The sequence below is a fragment of the Branchiostoma lanceolatum genome, chromosome 1, assembly GCF_035083965.1.
Source record: "Branchiostoma lanceolatum isolate klBraLanc5 chromosome 1, klBraLanc5.hap2, whole genome shotgun sequence".
Taxonomy (NCBI): domain Eukaryota; kingdom Metazoa; phylum Chordata; class Leptocardii; order Amphioxiformes; family Branchiostomatidae; genus Branchiostoma; species Branchiostoma lanceolatum.
Window position 1 is genome coordinate 40,309,796 of NC_089722.1, and position 27,997 is coordinate 40,337,792.

Consider the following 27,997-nt stretch of genomic DNA (forward strand, 5'->3'; position numbering starts at 1 on the left):
ACACACGTGGACCACATGACTCTTACACACATACACTAATCATTGCTCTGTACTTATTATTTCTTACACTATAATTTTTATAAGAATTCACATACATGAAGAATATAGGGCTGATGCAGTTTCAGGTACAAATGGCTGTTGTGTAGTTCAAGATTTCGAACTTTTGGAGAAGACAGTTTGAACATTTACAATATTCGTCTTGCCCAAGACAAGTTTCCTATTTTTCCTATATTTCCAAGTGTGCAAGACCAACATTTACTGTTTTGGTTCCAACTTCACAAGCTCAACTTTCTGTCCCAAGAACTGACAAGATCTCTTTAGTCTGGTAGTTCTCAGAACAGGAAAGTTAAACTGTATACACTGTTTCCAGCACGTGTGGAACAAACATGCATCGGTCTGCATGGCAGCCATCTTGAAGAACCATTGAAGGTCACAGAACGTTGAAGGTCACAGAACTATGGACATATACAGATACCATTTTTCCACAGACCTAATGGGTTACGTAGCAACAGCTTTTTATCTGATTTTTTTCTCCAAACGAAGTAAGTTTTAAAGGATCCTATTTTCCATACAGGATGGAATGTAGATTGATACAATCATATTTTTGTGACATTTGCCCAATTTCTTGTCTATGAGAACTGAGAAGAGAGTGGATTTGTACCTGTATTTCCACACACTACACTAATGTAAGTCATCCTTTCTTGCCATGGCTTGTGGCTATTAACAGTTGGTAGTACAATAGATGTATATTTCTGAATAGTTCCCAACTATGTTGTACACTAGTTCCCCTAAATCATGGCTACATTGCCAATATAAGATCCATGTTCTACAATCTAATACATTATTATCTAACCAATGATTGAGAGTGTCTGCCTGATAAACAAGATATAAATGTAAGTTTGATATGTAGAAAAACAAAACGTATAGAACTACTGATAGAACTAGCCTATTGTAAATGTGCTATTGCAAAATATTAATCCAGACTACTACATATTACAGATTTATCACAAATTGGCAAGCTTAGCAAATTTTTGGACAATTGTAAAAATTGAAATGGAAATGTAATTTTACGATAGAACTTTACTTGCTACATCACTTGTTCATATTGTAAAACAATCAAGATATAAATGGAAAATAATCTCAGTTCTTCTCCACTCAACCCCAATACCTGCTTCATTTTTACTTTCTGTAAAACACTGCCTTTCTTCCTCTTCAAGCCGTGTCAGATCAACTCTATGGATGGAACCTGTTGTTGTGAGCCTTTAGGTAAAACTACTGCACAAAGGACTGAATATGTCATGGTTGTTATGAAACTATTATTGAAGGAATTTAATGTGCACATATGTCCATATCCTTGACAAACAAGATAAGTTGCCTTTTTGTTTAAGGAGAATTTCATCCATAGAATTAAATCTGAGTGGCCTTATACAGATTTTGTCTCATTTCAAGAAAGGTGTGAATTCTCATCATAACAGGGACAACGTCTCTCTATAGCCCCTGTCAGACTAGTGCGTATATACAAGTGCGCATGAGTTGCGTATTAACATGTTTTTGGTCTAGGTTAAGTTTGCAGCCGAAGAAGTCATTTCTTTGGTTCGATAACCAGGCTGCACAACGATGAGTCAAAGTAGGAAACAACTTCCTCCCCGCAAAATTTAATTAAACCAAAAAGAAATGTATAACTGCGAAACTCTTGCGGACTTGATACGCACAAGTGTGACAGGGCCCTATGGTCCATCTCATATCTTCTTTCCATCAATACTCCAACAAGAACACCCTACATTTAAGCAATACTCCTTTCTATACTCAACAGACTTTTTCGTACCGCTCCTGACCAACATTGTACTGGAATTGCAGAGCAGTGCTGTACCAAGACTTTCAGATTTGATTCAGAGCTAAGGGGCTACAACTTGTGTAACTGCGAGTTCATATTGGCACTGTGAACGACAACTGTCTTTTCTACCCTAAAAAAGGGAATGCAAAACAATGCTAGGAGCAGTAAAATAGCTGCAGTATTGTTACATTATAGAAGATAGTTTACATACCTAAAGTCTAGAGTGAACAGTTACAGTTACATGTAGAGCCTCTCAACTGAATGAACATGCCAAACAAGTCCACAGGCATATATATGTACAGTGAGCATTTTTGAATACCAAAAACCTTACTGGACAATACATTAGTTGACTTTCAACTATATACACCTTCGTTTTTCAGAAACCTGGTCAACACACTGGCTGCTTTCAGTAACATTCTCTACTAAAACCATTCCAGAAACACCCTTCCAACTCACATGGACCATCCCAAACTTACACAGAACTGACAAGAGCTAGGACAGCACCACTTACCAGCAGGGGTGGCCGAGGTATCTAGAATGGAATAATGTCCGGGGCTCACTGCTATCAATGAGAGAACTATACAAAGGAGATCAACTTGCTTAACTGTGATCACAACAGTTTTTAAATGTTTTTAACTACGAGGAAATTTGGGGGACTACGCTATAGGTAGTGGTTGCACTAGGGTAAAGGTTCAAAGGTTAATCTCCTATTCCAAGGGCATCCTCCAAGTTCATGATCCTCCTCTCGTGCTGACGCACCAACGCCCGGAGACCTTTGACCTCCTCGAGAAGCTCCTGGAAGTCGAAGTCTGGCGGAACTTGCGGCGCCTGCGGAGCGACCGGTTGTCTCGGCTGCAGAAAAGAGAACCGAACAACACGAAAAGGTTTCATATCCCTCTGTTATTCGTCTGGATCTGTCCATGCTTGTTGGAGTGAAAGAAAACGTCACACACACGCACTCACAGACAAACTGTGCAAGATGCAAACTTCCTTTTGTGTTCTGGCTGTTGCATAAGTTGCATACTTCGTACGGCGCAAACCAGGAAAACTGCATGCAGTTCTGCACCGTGTTTTCATTCTGTCAGGGGGAGGGGAAGCAAACAAAATGCAAAAAAGCGGATAAGTTTTCGTCATGCACTTTTGTCAGCCTTTCGGAACCTTTGGCAAACGGAACGAAATCAAGTTCAGGCAAATGGAATGATACTGCCACATCATGCAAGATGTTTATTGTGGATTGTTGCAAAATTTGCTGTACACTCTTACTTTTTCTTCATTTTGCATCATGTCTGAAAAGCAGCACGAACTTTACTGCGATTTCAAATCTGTTAATGGCAGTGAACCAGCGTGAGTTTACCACACTGTTTAACTGGCAGCCTGCATTTCGTGTTACAATGTTAAAAAGTGACGTTCAGGCAAACGAGCCTCGAACGCTGTTTGGTGTTAGTCGAACCGGTATAAGTGATGAGAAGGAGAGCATGCTCTTATGCAACAGTCTCACAACAACATCTCCGAGCAGCTTGGTGTACACAAGGCAGGAGTGTGAGGGGTGGGTAGTCCTGTGAACATGAGTCCAAACATTAGATGACTCAGGGTTAGACAAGTTCATTGGCCCGATTGCCCGGGGCAAGTTTGTTTGTTCATTTTGTTTGAACCGTTGTATATTTGTGAGAAGCTCAAATTGGCATGTGAAAGTAGCGATCAGGTAAGTGCATGTCCAATGTGGCCAGTATGATTTTTCCATGGGTGGATGTTGGTCCACTAGCCTGACTTTGCTCCAAGCAGCTCATCCGACTGACCAGCCCTAGAAGCTTTTGAGATGTCCATAAAGCTAGCCGGCCCTGGCCTTCCAAATATTGGTTAATAAATAAATAGAGTCGTCCCAACACTGTACCGCTGAGATTTTTTTAATGCAAAATAAAAGGATTTCCTTGCTGCAGGTAAAAATGTATCAGAAAATATGTCATCTAATTTCGAGCCATTGAAAAATTGGTTTGGGCCAGTAGGTTTTGTATGTACTTGCCCAATAAAAATTAATGTTGCGGTTCTTGGTAGCAAATGTGCAGACGTTGGCACCTTGGCACACCGTGAATATTTTTTGCCGTACTTTCAACAAATTAGCCAAAGAGGCAAGTTTGGAAAGTCCTGTAAAGTGCCCTTCCTAAGGGCGCAAGGTCAGGGCATGGCAAGTATCAAACCCGGGACGTATTGGTTCTGAGCCGATCACTCCTCTAACTGTTACGCCACACCGAAGACACTACTTTCACAGCTGTTTGTAAGAAAACATCTGTTTAGGGCAAGTGAATTTTTCAAACTTGTCCAACCCTGCGACTACAGGACAGGAGGCTCGGGGGAAAACCTCACGCGGTCCGAGTAGTCGTGTGTCTACCTGGTACAGATCGGGATTGTCGTATCTCGATCTTCTCTTGGCGTTTTCCCGCGCCCGGGCAATCCTTTCTTCTTCGTACAGTTGTTGCCTCGCCCGCTCATCCTCGTACAGACGTTGGCGGGCATAGTGCTGTGGTGTACACGTGTACGGGTCATCGACAGGTCAAACACACAGACGTTCATACACTCTCATCCAGGAACAGTTTCATCTGGTTGGTAAGTCACTGGATAAAAAGCCTCTTTTTACACAACCATGTTGTTCATTCAACCAATGTTTTGGTAACCCTCTGTCACATTCCCTGTTACCGCATTGTAAACGTGGCATTGAACATCTCTGTATCTATCTTGATACTTTACTTTTAAGATGACATCTATAAGCAGTGACACCTACATGTATAGCTGCAGTGCAAAGTGAACCAGTCAGAATTGCCCTGAGGAACTTGACAGACCGTCACCGAAACGTTGGTTGAATAAAACACTTGGTTGTGTACAAAGAGTCTTTTTATTCACTTAAGACTCTTGCCACAGTCTTAACAAGACACATGTTTTGTACGAAGAAATAACTGACAGGCTAAACTAAACAATCCTGCAAATGAAAAGAGTCTATAGATTGAAGGCAGTCTGGAACAGGGGAAAAAGAACAGTTATTGAAAACTACACACACAGACATTCTACATAATCACAGGGGACAGCACAAGAGCAAAGGATCCTGAAATTACTGGTATAAGGGAGTGTACATGTAGATGATGCTGAAACAAGGAAAAAAGAGCTGCCAGTTAACATACGAAGGAAAGAAGTAGGATAGGTACACCTACAACACAAATACAACACAAATACAAGAGTATCTGGTGTAACATAAATGCTTTCTGCTCTTGTATGTTGTGTGTGGAAAAGTAACACAAGAAGAATTCAGTACATGGTACAAAAGACACAATAGGATGCAGTACTGCCATGCCTCAATAGGTGGAGCTATTGCAAACACGGATTCCAAAGAAAAAGGATAGCTCTTTCAATGGGAGACAGGACTTCTCTTGCATGCCATTAAATACTGTAAGATATGTAAAAATTGAAGAAACAAAAGTGGACAAAAAAAGGAATCTTTTCCTGTCTGATGCGTGTAGTTGGTCCAGTATTTCATTTTAAAATTAGATGTATCAAAAAAAACTTTAAAAGCATAATTATACTGACCCAGGATTCTAAATTATATACTCTATGAAATTGGACAAAAAAAAGGACCAATGTTAGTTTTGTCCACTTTTATCACAAAAGCTGAAACTAGAACAGCCAATGACGTCGTAGGAGAGAAGGACCAATGGTTGTGATTGTAACAATTGGTGGTGACAGAAGTAACAGGACTGCTGATTGGAGGAAAATCATAAAAGGTTATACCGCGGCTGGTTCAGGTTCAGGTTCAGGTTTGGGGGGCTCGGGAGGAGGCTCCTGTGCACCTGCACCTTCCTCCTCTTTCTCCTTAGAGAAAAAAAAGGGAAAGTAGAAAACGTGAAAAGATGTCCATTATGGTTACAGGGCTTGAAATACATGTCATGTACATTGTACCGCCTGCATATGCAGGTAGGTGCAGGTTGAAAATTGTGCTGTTCAGATATTTCTGATATCGATCAGAAACACATGAATAACAAATAAAAAATGTACAACCTGCTGATTGACTCTATATTAAAAAAGCATAGTATTACATGTATGAATTTCAAAGATATTTTTTCAGAATAACAACAATCTTTTAAAAAAAATCCATGCTGTACAGAATCAGAATTCCATTATGGTGCAGTCTGACTTTCAAAGAATACATCAGGCAAAAGGTACGATTTTGGAAGAAGTCCTAAACTTATATGTAACCAGTAATGTCCCTTCACAAAGAAATTTGGACTTCCTAAAATTTTCAAATGCGATGTGACAAACAGCAGTGAATCCAGTGAAGTTGCAGAGTCCAAAGTTCAAATTCCTTTAAGTTGAAATTTAAGGTTTAAGGCTTGTTTGGTAATGCAGATGAACTGTCTGTCAAGACATCTTAAATTGTCTCAACTGTCTTAATTGTATAAAACCTGGGGTCTTTTCTTCACTCAGTGACAAAAGACAGAGGATGCTGCCTGAAACGTTTGATTGTTTCAAAATCTTATCCAGTTGCTTGAGCAACTATTTTTGACAGATGACCTGTCGTGCTAAAGACCCACCTCTTCCCGTGCGTGAACCTCCTGACGTTCGTACGCGTTGTGCTGCTGCTGGAGCTTCTGAGCCGTCTCGGCCACCGAGGTCCGGTCTCCCGCCCCGCGGTGCGCCTCCCGCGGTGGCGACCGCTCCCTCTCCCGCGCAGGGGGCGACCGCTCCACCTTGGGGGGCGGGGGTGTTGGCTCGGGAGCGGGTTTGGGAGGGGCAGAGTCTCTCACACTGTTGGTGGAGGTCGGCTTGGCTGGTGCCAGCTTGGGCCTGTTCAGGGCATTGGGCTTCTTCAGCTAGAATAAGATAGAAGACAGGGTCATGAACATTTTGTCCAAAACTGCGCAAACAAAGCCGACTGCAACTTATTTACAGAGTGAAATGCCTGCTCATAAAAGCAACACATGAAAATGTCACAGTTGTTGTGAACACGAACAAGGTCAAAGCTAAAGGCCTCTAACATGTAAACGATTCTTGTCTAGACCATGCTTGATAACAAGGTCTCAGGGGCATTGAACTTTGACGTATTGCATACAATGCATCACACCACGAACTAGCCACGAACTACATACTCCCGCCAGCTTGGGTTTCTGCGGCAGGACGCTGGCCAGCTTGTCTCGGATGGACATGAGGACGGGGTCGGCCACCTTCCCCTCGATCCACTCGTCCGCAGAGATGGCGGGGGTCTGGCTCGCCGTGTCGGGGTACAGGTCCTCCTGGAACAACTCAGACTGGAACACAACACAAACGGATCAACACATGGATCCACACAAAACATACATGTACACTTGCAGATAAAGAAAAGTCCCCAACTTGTATGTCAACACTGGCAATTAGGTCCATAACTGTTTTATTGCCGGATATGTCGACTGATGGTTCTGACCTCTGACCTCAGCCAATCCTTTTCTTCAATTCTACCTGCTTTTACCTGTATGTAAATATGTAATTATGTGTGTATGTATGTACTTTGTAATGTACATGTAGTGTTTATGAGGCCTGGAAGATTAGCCCCCTAGAGGGGCTAAAGGGTATCTCAATAAACTCTCAGTAAGCTTGACTGTGAGTCTGATGGGGACTATAAGCATGTGTATAACCATTTCTTGACCTCCACTGTATCAGGGTTCTGGAAATCTAGTTCTTTAGTACCTCATCAGAGCTCAGGAAAGTAGAAGAAACTAACTCCACTACAGTATCAGTCTACCAGGTAACTGCTAATTTTGATAGACAGGATGGGATTGTTGAATGTATATTATGTTTTCTCAGTCACAAAGTTAACATTTTAAGAGGTTCCTACCCACCTTTCTTGGAACAGTGAAGCTGATTGGTTCGCATTTATTTGGATGCAGCTTGTAGAACCTGGAAAACAGTACATTTTATTACATTCTTATTTGAGCTTTAACATGCAAAACATAATATCAACTCAGGACATAATATGCTATTTCAACTGCGATAGATAATATCATGTACAGGGGTTCATCTAAATCAGGAAAGAGGGGCGCTGCGCCCTCTTGTTTCAGCCCAGCGCCCCCTTGTCGAATTCAGATTTTAGCTTAATATCCGGCATACAGCCTTCACTCAGCAATCAATTCTCCAATAGATACATAGAAATCGCTCCCTTGCCTGTGTGTGCTCCCCCTTATTCAGGTCTTCTAGAAAAAAACCCTGATGTATATAGCTTATATAATACAGGAGAATGTTAAAATATATACATATACAAGTACATACATGCATCAACATGAAAATCAACATCAAAATCAATATTGATTAGTCTTCAAGTAACATTCACAGTTCCTTATTCAATAGATATAGAATACAACATGGGGTATTCCGTATCACCCGAGGTACCAGCCCGACCGCGGGTAGGATCGCCCGCAGGCCGGAGGGTGATCCGACCCGCGGGAGGGCTGGGACCGAGGGTGATGCGGAATACAACGTGTTGTATTTTATTTCTGTCATACCCACCCGAGAAAACACACATTTCAATGCGGAATGCGCTAAAAGGTGAGGGAGTTTTGTGTCCTCAAACACAAAACTGTAAAAACATTGATTCTAACCTCCGAACCCGGTATTCGAATTTTCTGCGGCGGCGCAACCGGCGCGCTCGAAAATTGCATTCGAAATATTCTATGGAAGCCTGGGTGATACAACTCCCAAACCCTATATGTGATACGGATAGTTATCACACGGTCAGGAACACCCGTGTCAGACCCAGGTATGACATAAAGTAACATATTAGGAGAGCAAAAGGTGACAAAAAACATTCCATCTCTTTCCCAGGAAAGGGGGTCTACGCGCTGAACTTTCAGGCACTTGGGATAATGTGCTGCCCACCACCCCTCACCCCCGGACGAACAACATTTAGTTACTGTACTAAAATCAACAGTAGCTAATTGAACTATTGGCACAAAACTTTGTCTTGAATTAACCTTCTTTTAAAGACTACTTCAAGACATCCTAAATTGTCTTTACCTCATTAACATACCTATTCAGAGTTTTGGTATAAAAACTGGTGTTCTCAGTCCTATCGTTAGTCACTGACGAAAGACAGTGGATGCTGTCTGAAACGTCTGACTGTTTCAAAACTTTATCCAGTTGCTTGAGTAACTATTTTTGGCGTATCTTACTACCTGGATGTCTAACCTTCATCAACGGATTCCATCTCTCACCTGGCTATCTCATTCTGCATAGCGTTGACCCCCCTTTTTGGCATGAAGCCCAGCCCTCGCTGGGGGTCCGAGGTGTCGAATCTATCAATGTAATGCACGTAGGGGGACTGCTCGGTCACTTCGTAGTAACGGATGTTACTGTCACCCTGGGGGGGGGGGGGAAGGAGCATGTTTATCTCAGGTATGAAGCACAAGCATGACCCAAAATTCACTTTGGGGAATAGGTGCACTAAACCTTACTGCTTCTACATTCCTTTTTTGAACATGTAATACAACAGAGATTTCATCCTCTTTTTTCTGGTCCTTGAATGAAGAGAATACATTGTATACTTAGTCTAGTATGTAATCCAACACAAAGGTTGATCTTTCAAACGTCAAAAATGAGGAACACAGAGCCAATTTTGGGGGGTGTTGAAAATTTTAATTTCTAAACGACTAAGTCAAATCCTCATCTTGAGCACCACAGAATTGACTTTTTGTAGTCTCCTTCAAAATCACTGTTGTGAATGCGATTAACACTTTTGACATTAAACAAAAAAATTCTATGCAAAGTGCAGTCAAGTGCATCTGTTGTATGTTGGACATGTCTAATACATGTTTAGTCTAACAAAAGTCCTGCTAGTTCCCGTACCTTTCCTCCCAGATACACCATGTTGTTGTCGGGGTCGTAGAACGGGAAGATGACGCCGTTACTGGTGTCGATCTCCTCCAGGGTGATGGGCTCACTCAGGTTGTTCTGAAAAAGAAAAGTCACAGTGTCAAACATCTCAAGTGTCAAGACTCAAGAAGTCATGGTGTTAAACGACTTAAGTGTCAAGTGGATGGTTTGTTTAGATATCACATACACATGTACATGTATATCAGTGGATACCTTTTGTATGAAGGACAAAAACATGTAAACAACTACATGTATGTATATGTTACTATAGCCTACATTGTGCATTCAGTGTGTGTGTGTGTGTGTGTGTGTGTGTGTGTGTGTGTATGTTAGGGTGTGTGTGCATACATAGAGTTGTACATACAATCAAACATATCTAGATTCAGGCAAAAAGACAACACATGAATACATGTACATACAAGTCTTTTGAATACATAATCTAAGTTATAAGACAAAATACACATTACATACAATATAGATTCTATATTGTATGAAGCTAAAGTACAGTTATACAGGACCAAAACAGATCTACGTACATCGTCCCACAGGGCGTACTGACGTTCGCTCATCCGGGAGAATCCCGTGGTGAAGACGCGGCCGTCCTTCATGTACACGGCACGCTGTGGCTTGGCGCCATCGTGAGCCTTCTTCCTCTCCTGTAGGGTGTAAAGAACAGATATCAGTGTCAAGGTTCTTTGATAACTTCTACAGTTTCTTAAAAGGTCAAACTCAAAGGCTAATGCTTATCTTGAAACTAAGTGTAAAGGTAAAACTTTCTCGATAGCTAGAGTAGTGCGATGTAGCTTTGCTATGGCTGACACATTTTTGGCCAAGCACACTGGGTCATCTTCACTTTAATCAATAAGTGTGTTCGTTTCTTTCACATGCAGAGATTTTACATTTGAGGCTTATGCCTGAAGCTCCCTCATATATGGGGCCACTGGCTTTATGTCACCATCCTTAATAATGAATGCAATCCCATACAATATTTCAGAGCTAGGGCCAAACCTGGGACCAAACCCCTACCCATGGATCCAAAGAATTTGACCCAAAGGGTGAAACAGTGGGACTGCATTCCAATTATGATATCTATATATTCATCTGCGTAAAAAATTAAACCCTACTTACAGAGATGACGTCCCCGGTGCGTGGGTCGATCACACGTAGCGTCTTGTCCTTGCAGGTTGTGACGATGCGGGTTCCATTGTAGTTCCACCCACAGGACCACAGGATGTCTGTGTGACACTCGATCACTGACAGCGGCTCCTCGGTACCAACATTCCAGATCACCACCATGTTGTCTGAACCTAGGATCATGTAGGAAAGGTTACAATGAATTAGTATTTCTAATTGGGATGTTACAGTCAAATCTGAGATCAAGACCACTCTCAGTAAAATCTAGTCTTTGTGGTCAGGTGGTTGCCATAGACAGGCCTCTTAGCACTTGTGTCAATGGAAAATTTATCTAAGGGAGCACTAGAATTGGTCAGATGGTCTTTATATACTAAGTAGAGGTGGCCACTTTCAGGATTTGATAATTCCTTGGAGTTTGTTCAGCAAGTTAGTCTTGACAACGTCTGGGAAAAGGAGCATATGAATGTACTAAAAGTCATTAGGAGAAGTTTCCATATTTTTCAAGTCTTCAGCCACACCTTGTGCACGTAAAAGAACCCAACACACTTCTTCACGGCATGAATGGATCAAAACCTTTCCTGTCTAAACGCCTTTCTTGTGAAACAAGCTCATTTTGTCCTGATCTGAACTACAACTAGTACAAGACTAAGTTTTGGCAGCATATAGTAGTATTTATCCCATCTACAGAAGCTGACAGGAGCCCTCCACAGAGATTTAGTACCTGCCAGGAGTAAGTGAGCCAAGATGTGATCCCAGATAACCACAGCACTAGGCTGTTACTGCTTCCACCTGGGAATGCTACTGGGGAATGTGTCAAGGTCACTTTCCTTCCATACCAGCTCTAACGTTAGAGTGCCAACTGAAGGTGGTCTTGTGGTTTGGATTGTTGACTAATATATAGAATCTAAAGGTTCTGGGGTTTGAATCTCATACACACCCAAACGTTTTGCCTTTGTGAAATGTACTTTACACTTTTGTAAAAATGACAACCTGCTATATATAAATTTGTATGCCTAAGCTTCAGTTAGGGATGTCGTCTTGGTCCCCTTTTTGAGGAGAGCCACACCTCAAGCACTTAAAGATCCCACCACAGACTTATCGAAAAGAGCATGGGTTAAACCAAGGAGGTTAAAATAAGACCTTACAGTGAGGTCTTTCACAGCTTGTACAGAAACTGGTGTGTTACACCTAAAGGTGGTTTACCAGTTATTAAAGCGAAAGATAAAAAAATGCAATACTTAGGTAAGCCACTTTGAGACTTGAACTTTAAAGGCAAATATTTCTAAAACTATAATTATTAAAGTCATGACTGACATACAATGTACATGTATCATGAAGCTGAGGAAAGCAGGCTCTCTCAGTTGACATTAAACTTGAGTGTTCACTCAGCAACCTGTTAAGGTTTAAGGCTTGGAATTCCTCAGAATTTTAGAATTCCTAGTGTCTGAGAAATTTAACGTCCTTTGCTAAGCCATTGGTCTGTGTATGGGGTAGCCTCAGGCATCAAAGTTTCAAACCTCTGCACATTATACTAGAGCCCAACTGCCCAAGACTCTTATAAAGTGTTGAGTTGTAAGAGTAGGGGTGACCCAGTATACGTGCACTTGGCTGAAAAAGCATGAGCCGTAGCTAAGCCACTCAGTACTACAAGCTACTTGAAAAGGCATCAGGCTTCACCTCAATACACTATAGAGGATGTCTGCATTGCCTTTTAGCTCTAACATGTGTAACTGGTACTTCAAGTTCACTGTCATCAAAGTGCATCAGATATAGGAAAACACAGGGATATATCTGGGCATTAAAAGCCATGTCTATGTTAGGGGAACATACGGGGTTGCCTGGCAACCGTGCCCACTCTCTGTGCGAGTCGGGGAGTTGGTGAATACTTCACATAACTCTGGTCAGATGGGGGAGGGGGGCACGGCAGTGTGACGTACATTATTACGCCCAGAGCTAGGACTCGACACCTTACATCTGTTACAGTCAAACCTGCGACCACCTTTTCAAATCGACCACCTGGCCAAGGCGACCCCTTTTTCTCGGTACCGAAAATTTCCCCATAGGCACAAGCATTAAGCGGCCTGCATGTCCAAGGCGACCACATGTCCAACGCGACCGAGACCACCACAAATTGGGACCGCACAGAGCCTTATTCAGGCCCATGACGACTGCCTCATTTTTAAGCATGTGGCTACTGTTGGATTTTGCTGCCTATGACTAAAAAATTTAATATCTTGATGGACAAAGATCTATGGTCAATGGAGTGGCATTGATTCATCCATATGATTCATCCATACATGTATGTTCTGATAATAATAATGTGACGTACATTATGTACAAATGTATGCCCAGAGCTTAGGACTTGACACCTCTCACCTGTTATACCTGAAGGTACACGAGCAGTCTAGAAAATACATTATACAGGGTAGGGCTTGAAATTCATTTTTGGTAATAGGTGCACTGGGGCATATAATCTAACTCTTAGGTCAATAGAAAATAATTTGGGTGCACAACTTATATATAATTACAAATGATCAGCAAAACCTTGAATTACAATCCTTACTGCCTCTATACAAAGCTTGAATCTGAAATTCTGTTCATATCTTACTTCAAAATTGTAAACAATTGAGTAGTTGACAACAAAGGATTCATTGTTTTCTGACGCTTGAATGTCAAGAATATGCTGTCTACACACATAACTGTAAATGCAGAAATGTTTGTGATGGTTTTATGTTCATTGTTTTTGCAGTAAGCCCTTTGTCGCGAACTTAAAACCACCACGAACATTATTTGACGGTGTTTCTGTAGCGCTACTATTGTTTCAAACGCCAACTAAAACCACCGCGAACACTAGTACTCCATTTTCTCCCTACCACAGAATTAAAACCATGCAAACTTATATGCATTTACAGTACTAGACATTTGTGTACAATAATACTAAATTTAGGTGCACCCACAGTCAAAAATAAGGTGCACAGCTCCAATTTTGGCACACAAAATTTTGTCTGAACCAAGTATTTCCAGCCCTGCTAGGTATGGGGTGATGTTATCGGTACTGTTTACTACTTGGGAAATGGTGTCAGGTATGTTTCAGCAGGTGTCAAGGAGACAAAATCATAAGAAATTCAAAGCTTGGGTTATTGGTTGCTAATAAATATTATGTAAGACAGCTCCTTTCAATTTGTAGTTGATACGCATACACTAAATAACTGAGGAACCTCTAACAACAAACTTAATACAGTGTACTCTAAAGTTAGTACGTTCTATCGGAATCCAGCAAAAGATTCTGAAAATACATGTACAAGAAAGCATGCATGCTCTGCTAAATGCGATGCATAACTGCGCAGTGTTTTACTTTTTAGTGTTTATTCAATTTGGCATCATCTTGAAATGACTTCCGGCCTTAAATAAGTTACATACTTGCTAATGCTGAAACATTCCTATCCAAATTACATTGAAGCTGATATCCTAGCCTGGTACAAATTTACACAGTCATAAAGCACAATCTACAAGCCAATCTTATCAGTCAGGCATCTTCAATTACTGATTTCTTCCTGCACTAAAAACAAACAAACCTTTGAACACCTCATCCCTTTAAGTTTCTCAATGTCTCACAGGTCATGTGGAGGTCAGTAGGGCACAATAAAACAATTAAAGACTGATTCACAAAATTCCAAGATGGTGGATGGAATGTTTTGTTTACCATTCTTGAACGTCGTAAAGCTATTCTATGAGGACGATAACATTCTTTGTCAGGCAATCCCTGTACATAATTCAGGACTCTCCACTGAAATTGTGGTGCTACATGTGAATTTATATTTTGTATTCCGTGAGTAGTTTCATCAGGTTGGTCAGTTGCTTGAATTTGCATTATCAATTTTGTATTTATTGAGAAGGAAACTATTATTACACAGCTGGGTCAGTGAAGGCAGCTCCCGTTATACACATGTAGGTCTAGTATAGGAAGGGTGAATGTGGGCCAAAAACAAGCAACTTTTGAAGAATTTGAGCAAAATTCCCAATTTTGAAAATTGACAACATGCTGAGATGCTAACAGGTTAGTGCACCCCCATTATTCCATTGCTTAGACAGAGCCCCATGTTACAGTGTTATGCTTCTAACATGGACTAATGCCAGGAGATGACAGACATCTCCCTACACCAAAGCACTGATAAGGATAAGCTGATGTTTTCATCAACTGTTTATTTTGGAACTAAACAGCAGTCAGTAGGTGAAAAGTTCCTCTCAGGCAGCTAGTAGTTCCCCCATGTATTTCCTAGCTAAGCTATAATATTTAACATTCTCCATACAACCTACAATTTAGTACAAATGGTGAAATCTGCTAACAAAAAATCTTGAAACCAGATCTTTCTTCAAAGACTTGTTTTTTGTTCCAATTCAAGGTGTGCCCAGACAAAAGAAAATCATAAAATATATCGAGTAACATTGAAGAAGGTAAAAAATCCAGGTAATAAGACACACAAAAAATAATAACTCAAGCAACTGGATAAAATTTTGAAGGTGTAATAATTTTTGGCGTGTATAGAGATAAAGAATTATATTGTACTGTCATTGATTGCATCCTGTGCTTTTCTGTTTTAGAACCCCTCCACTGACTGTCCTGGCCAATTCTTCAGATGGATAAATCAATATGGCCATGATTGAATTAGTTCTGCGTAGTTACAGATCTGGGGATCCAGGGAGTGACACAGGGGATAAAGCCTACAAACCTTTCCAAAACAGTCGAAGATCTCACACTTGCATGAAAAATGATTTTCTCGTATGCCTTATTTAATTGCAGACCACTAATTATGCAAATAAGGTTCTGAATACTATTACATGTGTCATTCATCACTTCCTGTCACAAATATATAACTACCAAACACAAACAGACAATCTTTTTCATGACCTGGACTTTTATGTATGATTAACAACTAGTTCTACCACCTCTGATCACGCCCTGTACTTCCTGCCTCTTCCCACTCACTAACTGTCACTCAAAGAGCTGCGGACACTCACCAACCGAAACAAAGTCTGACATACAAAAATATTGTATAATTATCCCCAGACCAAATATACCTCAGAACAAAAATCAAAATTGCCAACCAGAAGAGTTATAATGGAAGTTTCTGAACCTACCTGCACTCATGAGGATGTTGTGTGCGGAGGGGTGCCAGGCGATGAAGCCCACGCGACGCTGGTGCCACTCCAGCGAGGCCTCCGGCTCTGTGATGCTCTCCTCCAGACCCTTCTCAGGAATCACCCACACCTGGAGGTCAGGAGCACAAGGTCAAGGTCAAGGAAGGTCAAGGTCAATGGCCTAACAAGGTCTTTTGCTGTTGACTAACGATGAACTTCTGACCTATTCTCCAAGCAGACCTATCGGTGGCAATGACAGTAACCAATGGGAAAAAGGAGTTTGGGCCAATAAAACTGCCTTTGCCCTTTGGACACAGTCATTGCCACCGATAGATCTAGATCTGCTTGGAGATTACTTCTGACCACCTTTGGCAGACTGAATGAATGAATGAACCAATGAATCAAGAAAAAGATGAAGAAATCAACGAAGCAATGAATGAACGAGAGAACAAAGGAATATAAAATTGTGCTAAAAAGCCAAAATGGTGAATGAGTTTTTCTTCTTCACAGATAGTATGGCTTCATCCTTTACAGCAGTCTACCTGTCCGACTGTACATACCTTGATGGTCATGTCCTCGGAGCAGCTGGCGATGATGTTGTCGTCCCAGGGGCTCCACTGGATGTCCAGCACGGCGGCCCGGTGCCCCGCCACCATGGGGGGGTTGTTCGGCACACGGCCTGCCTGAGGGGAAACACGACAACATTTCTGTCAGTCTACGGACTTTTCTATCCACAGTATAGCAATCAGAGATCTAGATGATAGCTATTCACCACCTTGCCTGCATAGCTACTTCACCAGCCTAACAAAGATACAGTAGTACCACTGAGGAGACATGCCGGGTATGCTGCATTGTGCACATTGTGTACATCGCGTGGATGCGCGCACACACACGCACAAACATACACACACACAGACACACACACACACACATTTGTGGTAAAGTACATTTGTAAATATGAACAACATACAATGACAAAAATTGATTATGTGCAAACCTGACAGAATACATTTAATAATTATGCCTCGTATATTGAAGACTATAAGTATAACATTTTGATTGAACTTAAGGCAGTTAAGGTGGGGTTGACATCACACAAATATCTGGTGTAAAGGATTTTTTCAAGCTTTACAGTAGTCAGGAAAGAGTGGGGAATTTTTGTTTTGTTGACTACAGATCCCTGGAGATGATGGCTCAATGACCCAACATTCACCCTACACCCCATCAGGTACATGTTTAGAATATTTGGATGATTCACTTCCTGTTTTCTGACCTTTCTATGCTATATTTGAAACGGTGGTCATCCTACGCTGGTGAGTTACACCGAATGACGTATATACCGGCTATATAGATACAGAACGCTAGTCTCTACCAGACTAACTACACTGACTATAGAGAGAGAGACTGATCTTTAAAGACCACTGTCGCCTTCTTCTGAATCATTATTGATCATGAACAAGGCGACAGTGGCCATCAAAAATTTGATCCATGAATACCTTAGTGTTGGAAAAAGTTGGGCATTGTTATAAACTACCAACACAGATGAGCTTCCATGATATAGAGAGAATATTTGCCAAGCGAGTTTGGCCACCATAGGGTTTCATTTGCAGGCTCCGAGAGGGAAATGTTAACCTTACTGTGAACTGACTCTACCGGCCAATTATTTATTATTTTTGACGAAATTCTAAGATCCATACCCCCCCTAGGAAGGCCTGGTGGAGGCTAACAGAACCCACAGATATCAGACTGGCATACATTTTCACCGGATATTCTGATACACGCAGGGACAGCTTAGCCATAAAGATGATTACAACTGACTGAATGTTTTATATTGGTAGGACCAGAGGCATTCCTCTGCTAAATTAATAACTGTGTCCGATGAGGCTGGTTGGTATGCTGGTCCTGATGCCGATTTATTGATCTCAACTGAACTGCGTGTACTGTAAGGTCCGCGAGTAATTTTGTTCGGAAACGTAGCACTTTGGTACTGGGAAACAGGGCACACCTCTCTTAAAGTGCATATTGCTTAGACAGAGAAATATGTATATGTGTGCATAAGAAATCACTGTTCAGTTCAAGACGAGGGAAAACTTTTAATGGTGATACAGAGTGTCATTAGAAAACTATCTCTATAATATATGTTTTATTGTTACTGTAAGATTTCATAGTAGAGATATTGTTAAAACTGACGATTCTGATGTTACTGATTTCAAATTGTTTTTTTTAACTTCGAACACCTTTCGTTGCAAAAGTGTAATGAACACTTTCTAATAAAACTTTTAAGCCAAACAATATCTACATGTATTTGAAAGGCTGTTGGCTATATTATACTGTACATTGCAGTTAATACAAAGTTGTTTGAAGTACTGCCAGCCAGACCCTAGCTAGACACAAATAACTCAGGTAACCCAGACTGTCGGATCCTGAAAATAGGTGACCTGTTTCCTTCAGTCTGCATACTTGTGTGTTATAAACTGACACAAGTGTGCCCACAGTCTACAGCACAGGGGCAGGGTTGGAGGGGGAGAATTTAGGTGACCTAGTGGGGAAGGTTTACATGGAACTTTTTTTTAATAAATATATAAGCAAGCACTAAAAGCAACAGCTCAAATATGCTAGCTGTTGTACTACATTGTACTTGTAGTACTGTATCAAAATATATATGTATACTATAGTGCCACAGTGCCACTAGTAATAATTTATCATCTCTGTCAAGTATGTCCTACAAATGAGTATGCTTTCATTGTCATTGGTTAATGATTTGTGAAGATGTTTACAATAACTCGTAAACATATAGGCATTGGCAAATAATGATTACACTCATTCACAGTTTGGGAAGGAATTCGAACATTGGGATCTTATGTACATAAGTCCATATTACTTTAGTTATGGTTTAATCATAGTTGTAAAAATATTCAACATAGTAATTATTATTAATGCAAAGATGATCAGCTTGGGAATAAAAATTCTAGTAGAAATGGCCATACTGCAAAAGAATATACTGTAACTGTAAGTGCATTTAAGTTTGCGTGGATTTTGTTTCGTGGTAGGGAGAAAATGGAGTGTTCACGGTGGTTTCAAGTCTGCGTTTGAAACAATAGTAGTGCTACAGTCATAGTAGGTGGGCAAAAAGTTTTACGGTGGTTTAAACTTAAGTTCATGATGAAGAGTTCACCATGAAAACCACCGCGGACATTTCTGCATTTACAGTATTAAGTGTGGAAGATTTTCTGTACAGAGACACCCTATGCCTTCTTAGGAGGCCATGTATTTTGAGCACACTTCTCTAACTTTCAGCCCAGATGTTTTGTATCCCAACCTGTGAGGTGTATACAGTTTCAGAACCTCAACAAAATCTGCCTGGTCACACTATAAAGTCATTTTATATGGACACGGTGGACACACTGGGTCAGAACTTATTATAACACATGTCAGAGGGAGGTTTGGGGAGAAACTGAAGCCAGCAATGTGCAGTTCACGTTGAGGGCTGTCAGGTTTTGAAGAGAAAATCATGTCCACATTCACCATGAAGGACATGGAGACAAACCTTGCAAGGTTTAGAGGCACTACCTTCTGACATATGGTTTGACTTCTTCTCTCTCTACATCTAAAATTTCATCTTTTTTGGTACATGTCCATGCATTACCAAATTGTCCCCTAGCCTAGCCTCCAAGCAGGCCCAATGGATTGCAAAGACTGTATTCAACTGGAAGAAGGAGCTTGTATAGCTTTCTGCCAGTTGGATACGGTCTTCGCAACCTATAGATCTTCTTGGAGATTACCCTAGCCTGCTATATGTGTAATGGCTTGGAAAGACAGTCAAATGAAGTGAGAAGTAGGTAAAAGTGACAGTTACTGAAGTCTGTAGGAAAACATGTACAGTCAAATCTGTTCTTGTGATCACCTGGCATAATTTAAATGTGATCTTTCGGCTAGCCTTTTAGTAGTAGTTTTTACATTAGTTTCCCCAATTGACACAAGCCTTAAGAATCCTGTATAAAGTATATACTATAGTAACCACCTGTCCACATAGACCAGATTTTATCAGTCCCCTGAGTGGTCTTTCTTGGCAGGTTTAGCTGTACATGTATGAGGGTGATAGAAAAAAGGATTCAAGTCCTTCTATTATCAATGTTGCTTTGACACAGCTCAGAGCCTCTCTAAGTGGAGGGTATGAGTCATACAGAGTTGGCAAATGGTTGTTTAATGGTCAGTGGAAAACACACTCTGCAGAACACACCAAAATGTAAACTGGCCAATGTTTTATCATGTACACATAATAAAACCATTGACCTTAACAAAGAGTCAACATAAAAACTAAATTATAACCTGTCAATTATTTGTACTTTTCCCATCTTATAGTTATAGATTCCAGGTTGTATACCTGAATGTATCTTACTTCCGAAAATAACACCTGGTTGTGATTAAAAGAAACTCCAAATATCCTGAATGTATCTTGCTCTTGATAAAAGTTACAAGGTACTCCCTGCTGCCTAACCAATAGAGAATAGGGTGCCAAACGGCTACTTCAGTGTGCTTAAGGAAATTAAAACAAACACATCATGTATGCATCCAGTATCAAATTGGAACATATGACAATGATTTAAGCCATCAGTCATAGATATTGACATGCAAATTTATTTCATCCCCCTGTTGAAATTATATCTCATTTAACACCGCTTTTATTCATACCTCATCTTTGCCATTCTGTACCAAATCCATTTCAATCCCTGTCCCGCGGACAAATAACCAATTTATACATCATCCACCTACGTCTCTAATCACGCTTTAAACAAGTTTACATCCGGGAGAAATCCACCCGAGTCACACAACAGGAAAATTAGAGGCACAGAAACCGTAGTTCTGGCCTGAAATTGAGAGATAAACAGGCCAGGAAAGACGCTTCCTTGTGTAATGTAGTCAGCTGGTTCACCAGAGGAAAGGGACCCATCTGACCATATATGGGCATTTCTCAGCTGTATGGAACAGGAGGCTCATTTGAATTACAAATGCACCACTGACTGCAGAGGCAGGCTTCAGGGATGGATCAATGGAGCACACCTCAAACAAACTTTAACCCCTATTCATGGCATTGACAAACACAGAGGAGCTTACAAACACACATAAAACATATATGGTACAGAATAAAATCATTTTCAATCCTTTCATTTTGTTTTTGATATTTAAGAAACAATCATTTGTGCTGTCAAACATATATGGATACGGTTCATGTCGTTATGATTTGGTTGACAGCTACATTTTGACAAAGGCTCGTTTGAATGAAAGGTAATATATATTACATTTTATCAACAAATAAATTTGGCACTGGACAATTTGGTTTGTAATTCTGACTGTTACAATACACCTTCGAAATGGAGAGCTAGTAGTACAACTGGCATTTTCTAGTAACGTGATATCCATTCATGTTATTCTGATGTTAATAGAAAAATGTAAATACAGATTATCCAATCATTCATACAATAGACATGGTATCTAGGTTAACTTCATAGTATCCATATATTGTTATACATTCTCTACATTTCAACCAATAATATCATATTTCATTTACTTTGAAACTATTATATTCTTCTATACAGATGTATCTACTTTCCAAATTTAATACTTCATTGTTGCTGTTTCTCTTTTGCATCTACATCTATTTTGCCATTTGATCTTTAATCAATAAGATCTTGATTGGACCTTTAGACCCTAGGGCATGAACATGCAATAGGCATCAATTATCTAATGACCCTTTACTGGAAAACTGTAAAACTGAATGCAATAAACATTCTAAAAGATCTATAATCAAAATACATACACCTGTTCAAGAAGAGCCATTGAGATATTGCAACGTTAGCATTGTAGAGCAAAAAGGCACAACTAAACATGTTAGCTTTTTTTGTTACCCAATTGTTCAGTGTCACCATACTGTGACATTTGTGTGTGCTTTTGGTCAATAATGGTGGGCCAACTCAAAGCTGAAAGGAAGATGTTATGAATGTCTTTCTAATTGGAAGGCAAGAAAATATTATCCCAAAACATACTAACACTTTGAAAGACTGGTCTTTCCATCACAAACTGATAAATTATGAAATTTAAAGAAAGGTTGATCAAAATTTTTATTACAGAACTGAACAGACACAACATCCCAATATCAGAATTTATGACTATGATTTAAAGAGGAAAAGGTATATTATTGTTTTTTTTGTGTGTGTGTTTTTTTTTTTCAAACAGTTATAGTCTCCTGTTTTCCTTTTCAGAGTTTTTCCTGTGTTTTACCACTATCCCTTACAAACTATTCCCACAGTACAGTCATCTCCAGTTCCTGTCCTTCCAGCCAGGAAAGAATGGGACAAACAGGAAACATGGGGGACAGTGGGCACACAATACTTCACAACAACACACAGGAACTTTCAGAAGAAGAAAACGTGTTTCAGCCATCAAAGAGTTCGCCACGCAACAAAACATGATAGATGTAAGATTAAGAAAATAACACGTGGATTTTTCAAACGTGTCATTTCAACCCGTTGTTCGAGTTTAAGTATGGGAGTGGTGGGGTCAAAGTTCAGTGTGCGTGAATCTTGTGACAGGTTCTGGGGAGGGGCGGGTTTGGAACATGTGAACATGTCTTGCTAACATGACATCTACTCCTGCGTTTATAACGTACTGACATCACAAATCCTGTCTAAGACTTTTCTCTGGTAGTTCTGAACTAAATAAACTAATCAAGTCTAATGAACGCATGTGGAATGCAAAGTATTTGGAACCTTGTGGACTTAAAAAGAGCGGGAAGGTTTTCATTGGTTCGCCTTGGCGATGACAGGGATCTATTCTAAACAGTCTGGGCGGCAGAGCCCGATATCTCGGGCCATATTAGTGTCTGTGGTCCTCACTAGAGCAAACAGTCAGGGTTACCGGCGGCCGGTCGGGGTGTTCGAGGGGAGGGGGGCGGTTATATTGACACGCTTTATGATAAATCACCACGGAATGAAAGAATGGCGGACGCACAATGTAAAAAAGGTGTATACACACGTATGAAAGGAAATCGTGGATTGGGTTTGGGATTTCTTTACGTACCTTTTCGACCGGCAGGACGATAAAGCATCCTCCGCCGGCGGCCTCGGTCACGATGGCCAAGAATTTGGGGTTGACGGCGCAGAAGGTGGAGTCCCAGGAATTACGGGTGACTCGGATCCCCTCGTAGTGCGAGTCTTTCCTCATCGCCGTGCCGAAGACATGGCGGAATTTGCTCGTGCGGAGACCTCGGAACGACATCGGGGCGTCTTCTGGGGCCAGTGACTGCGGGGAGAGGGTGTGAAACGCGGTGAACTATCTACGGTACGATCCACTGAACCGGCAGGTTGAAAAACGGGGTGGCGCTCTCTCATCGGACTGGCGGAAGTAAGCCGAGCTGGCGTTACGTAACCGCAGATTCAGAGCCATCACCCAATGCTTAATATTCATAAGTCCAAAAGTAAAATCAAAATCATTTCCATCAATCCATGTAAAATATTTTCAAGTCAAATATTGGAGTATTAGATATTTACGTACTATCGAAACTATGCTAACATTATTTTAGATGCGAAGCGTGCTACAAATAGGACAACATTGTTACAGCCGGTGCCCTATGACCCATATCATATTTCCCACATGGTGAAAATGGGGGAGGGTGGGGACACAGGCTCCGGTCAGGGTCGGCAGAATCTACAGCCCATGGGCCAAGATTTCGGCCGACTGACGCAGCTCGTGATAGGGGAGCAGCGCTCCCATCAGTTGGTTCCCCCGGCGACGCCTTTTGGTGCCCAACAAGCGGTCAGAACGCGCGAAGAGTTGCTGATCCAAAACACGATGGAAAGTTGCGGCTTCAAAACAGTTTTCGCGTGCGCCGCTGGTGAGTATATATAAATATATCCCATGTTTGAATGAAAACTGAACCCCCAAAACTTACCCTTCTTCTTGGGACACGTCTGGTTTTGGGTTTGGTTCTTTTGTACTCGTTCTGCGGTTCGGAAAACCTTCTCTGTACGTCCGCAAGTCTTCTTTCCGCTCGCGAAGAGGGGTTGGGGTCAACGTAGTGGGACCTTGGCTCGGCGTTGTACTGTTGCCGCGGGACGGGCGGCTCGACATGGTTGTACCCGTACGAGCGCGGCGGCTCTTCGAAAACCTGAGACCGCTGCTCGATGAACGGCTCGACGCCAGAAATCGTCCGTCTCCTGGGCGTCCCCGGCCGGGACTTGGGCGTGTTCGGGCGCGAGCGAGGCGTCAGCCCGGCCGTCGGGGAGCGCGATGGGGCTGTGAAGTTCGGCGTGTTCGGCCGGGAGCGCGATGGTGCGTACGTCGGCGTGTTGGGCCGAGAGCGCGATGGCGATGAGCTCGGTCGGAACGTCCTCGGCGGCGGGGTGGGCGGACGGGGCCGCTCCGCCTCAGGCGGCTTCGTCACGTAATAATATCCATCCTCCCCTTCCATCACGACAATAGGAACACCCTCTTGATCGTCGACGTAGTAGTAATACTCCACGGGTTGCGAAGACGGTGTATCGCCCGGGTAAACGTACTGGTCGGCCATTCTTGCCGGCCCCTCCCGTAAGTTATTCCACTGCCGCCCCTGAGCTGCGTACTCCGTTATGGCACTGCGGTGGATATAAGGACGTAGCGCCATAGCTATGTCAGAATAAGTCAAGGGCACCAACCCTTCCACCAAAATAACAACATATCAAGTGTTGCCGTGTTTTGTTTCCAAGCGACTGGTGAGTCGGACAGCCACGTCTGCTTTCTCCATCTCAAACTGATTTTTATGGAAAGTGGAGTTCTAAAAATGGAAACTGAAAAAATGCTTTTAATGTTTCGCTCTTAAAGCCGTTTATTCCGTAGTTACGAAGCCACATCATCAGGCAGACGGTACTGTATAGGGCAAAGAATGTAGGGCCTGGTAGGACACATCCTTTAACTCACAGACCATCCTCTTGGGGGGTTTATCATTTATCGTAAATCGATAAAAACATCTGCATTTTAACCTTATGAAAAAAAACTTTTACAAAATGTTTGTCACGTGAAAGACAAAGGGTGATAGCACCGGGCAAACTTTTCATACAATACTTTTTAAAAACAAGAGGATAATTAAGTTGTATATAAACGACAACATCCCTACAATGACAGTAGTCCGTCCCCCCTGACAGTGAGAAGACACGTTGCCTGGTATCAGGTTACCCTGACACAATTCTTCTTGTCATAGAAACTTGTTATTGCAGCCACCCGTCACTCCAGAGACATCAATATTTATTGTCATCTGTAAACTTTTAAAGGAAAATTTTACAGAATCGCTGCTAAGATATGTAACGTTACATCACTTTCTTGGACTTATGTCCATTTTTGTTAGAATTTTACAGGCAAATATGGTTGTTGATGATTCAGCTATCAAATATGTATGTAAACGGAGCTACGTGACAGTTGACGGGAGGATCATGGCAGGCATTTATGTTTCTCTTATATCTCGACAGTCTTTCAGCACTGGCTCCACTTTGAAATGCCTCTCTATCAACTACGGGTTACCAAACTATTGCATCACTGTAGATCAACATTTTTAGCAAGCCTTTTGAATGTCGTTAGGCTTTTCATTTATTGATTAAAAACTTGCTGGTGAGTGATGGATTTCATACTCATCATTGATGATTTTTCATGTCCTTCCTGTGCCCAAATGTAGAAGTAGAATTTTGCCAAAACTTCATTTCCTACTAATAACTCATTCACACATATGCATGTACTGTACATGGCCACATTCATTGCCAAAGGCTGAAAGTGATGGATTCCCCTTTTAGCACCTATGTGTACAACTAGAAAATGAAAAGAGAAAGTGATCTTGAACCAGTTTGTCGCAATGAACTATTGAGTCAATTTTCCACTGGTTGTAACAGAGAAGATAGGCAATATGTACAGTATTTACAGGTTCACTGTACCAGGGAGATTCCCCTAGCCCTTTTCAACAAGTCTTAATGAACAGTGGACCACAGTTTAACATCCCATCCTAAAAAAGAACAGTGACCCTTTTCAGTAGCTTACAATATACATGTTGGGTAATTGACAACAACCGTGATTCAAACTCACAACCTCTTGGTCCACTGGCAGACTGATAGTCACTAACCAAGTTGGACTATGCATGCCTCTGTATTTCAGCAACAACCATGCAACAGCATGGAGATGGACAAAAGCTAAACATCTTGCAAGTATCTTGCAAAAGAATGGTTTCAAACATTGTTTTGTTTTGCAGGTTTTGTACTTGGGGGTGCGTTTGGTCTCTTCACCGCGGGTCTTGACCCCAACCTTGGCTTTGACCCGGTCAAGCATGGCGCCGACTACCAGCCCTCGGCTCGAGAGGTTCTCCGAGAGATGGCAACCCGAGGAAAGTCCTACGCCAAGAACTTTGCCGCCATCGGAGCCATGTTTGCTGGAACTGAATGTATTATTGAGTCTGTGAGTACTGATTCTATATCGCTTGATATTTTGTACTCTACGGTAGTCTACCAAACCCATAGAAAAATTAGATTTTGTGAAGTAAGTAAAGTCAAAATTGCAGACCACGCGGGACAATCTGGTCATGTAGACAGTATTCTTCATTGGAAAAAATTGTCTAAGGGACCGCCAAAATGTGATCACGATTGACAAGTTGGTTCTTAGCTATAGGTAGGTCTATATGTGGCCACTTGTACAGACTTGACTGTAAACAGTGTTTAACAATTGCATATGATATATCACAGTCCTACCTTGCCTTACTAAATTGTGACCTGTTGAGAAAAATGTACATGATTGTGTTTTTCCAGTAACTCTTACTGCTAGCATAGATAAACCTTTTATTCATGTACAGGAGGAAACGTATATAGTTATCATGACTTCTTGCATCGCTTTTCCCTCCCTCAGTACCGAGGAGTGAGTGACTGGAAGAACGGGACCATGAGCGGCTGTGTGGTTGGAGGGGCCATCGGGATGAGAGGTAAAAACTGCAGAATTAAACATGAACATATGTATCATTTGTACTCAACTTTCTTTTGGTTTGCTATAACCATAAGCCCACATTGGCTGGGCCAAGAAATTGTAAATTAAGTTGCATTCATTCATTTGTTGCTTCATTCGTCCATTCATTCATTCCTTCATTGTGTATGGAGTATTAGTGAGAAAACAGCCTTTGTAGTACTGAAACTGCAATAAGCTGATAACAGAGGCAAAATACATGTACATTTTTTCATTCCAATTCGGTCTTGACTTTTGACTCCAGAAGTGATAGAAACTGCAAAAACCAACTTCAATAGAGTTGTTGATGAACGTTTTTGCAGTTTTTCAGCACTTCCAGAGTCAAATCTTTTAAGATGATATGCATAATGTTATGAGAGTGTTAAAACTCTTCATCGTTCCTCTATTTCCCAGCTGGAGTAAAGCCAGGCCTCCTGGGCTGTGCTGGATTTGCAGCCTTTTCCTCAGCAATCGACTACTTCCTCAGATAACAATACTTATGTCTAAATCTGTTTGATAATACCGTGATTGCATTCTTCCACTGTTTGCAAAGTTGTTTTACATAATTGTACATGTATTAGAATTGTTGTTGTTGTTCTGGTACCAAGGCTAACATGGATGAAAATGTACATGTATGAAATATACATATATGTAAGAATATAGAATGGTTTATGCTCTCAGCTGTACAATACTAGTAGTACTACAGTATATACATGTATGGAATCTATATGTAGGTGGTGAATATGTTGGATGTTATTGTATTAATATGACATTAAGTAAAAGCTAATAATAAACTAATGGCAATGCTAACATTGTGATGTTTTGATATGTGCATTATGGTCACATTGAGTTTATAAACAGAAAGTTGTTAAAACTTGCTGACAGCTTAGCTTGGCTTGTAATAGTTAGGCCCAAGCTTAGCTTTGCGGGTATATTTGTATGATAGAGGCTAAAGCATAGTTGCTACACTGTTGTCATTTACCACAATAAAGGAAAAAAAATCTTTAC

General features: G+C 41.2%; 2 protein-coding genes across 5 annotated transcripts; one reads left to right on the forward strand and one right to left on the reverse strand.

Moving 5' to 3' along the window:
- Nucleotides 1-39: 39 nt before the first annotated feature.
- Nucleotides 40-24,747, reverse strand: LOC136422952 (coronin-6-like). 4 transcript variants are annotated; one of them, XM_066410891.1, is made up of 14 exons: nucleotides 23,937-24,747; nucleotides 23,066-23,287; nucleotides 16,549-16,671; nucleotides 15,989-16,118; nucleotides 10,844-11,022; nucleotides 10,252-10,371; nucleotides 9,689-9,793; nucleotides 9,058-9,203; nucleotides 7,690-7,747; nucleotides 6,964-7,122; nucleotides 6,409-6,687; nucleotides 5,609-5,689; nucleotides 4,221-4,349; nucleotides 40-2,686 (listed from the first exon to the last, which is right to left on the reverse strand). In XM_066410891.1, the coding sequence occupies exons 1-14, from the start codon at nucleotides 24,645-24,647 to the stop codon at nucleotides 2,534-2,536; spliced, it is 2,595 nt and encodes an 864-aa protein (XP_066266988.1). In that variant the 5' UTR covers nucleotides 24,648-24,747; the 3' UTR covers nucleotides 40-2,533. The 4 variants fall into 4 exon arrangements, with proteins under 4 accessions (XP_066266988.1, XP_066266997.1, XP_066267007.1 ...); XM_066410900.1 differs by lacking the exon at nucleotides 5,609-5,689 and having other exon boundaries at nucleotides 23,937-24,746; XM_066410910.1 differs by lacking the exon at nucleotides 4,221-4,349 and having other exon boundaries at nucleotides 23,937-24,745.
- Nucleotides 23,614-27,996, forward strand: LOC136422967 (mitochondrial import inner membrane translocase subunit Tim22-like). Its single transcript, XM_066410935.1, has 4 exons — nucleotides 23,614-23,879; nucleotides 26,253-26,455; nucleotides 26,900-26,972; nucleotides 27,404-27,996. Exons 1-4 carry the CDS (start codon nucleotides 23,639-23,641, stop codon nucleotides 27,478-27,480), a joined length of 594 nt encoding a protein of 197 aa, XP_066267032.1. The 5' UTR covers nucleotides 23,614-23,638; the 3' UTR covers nucleotides 27,481-27,996.
- The last annotated feature ends 1 nt before the right edge of the window (nucleotide 27,997 follows it).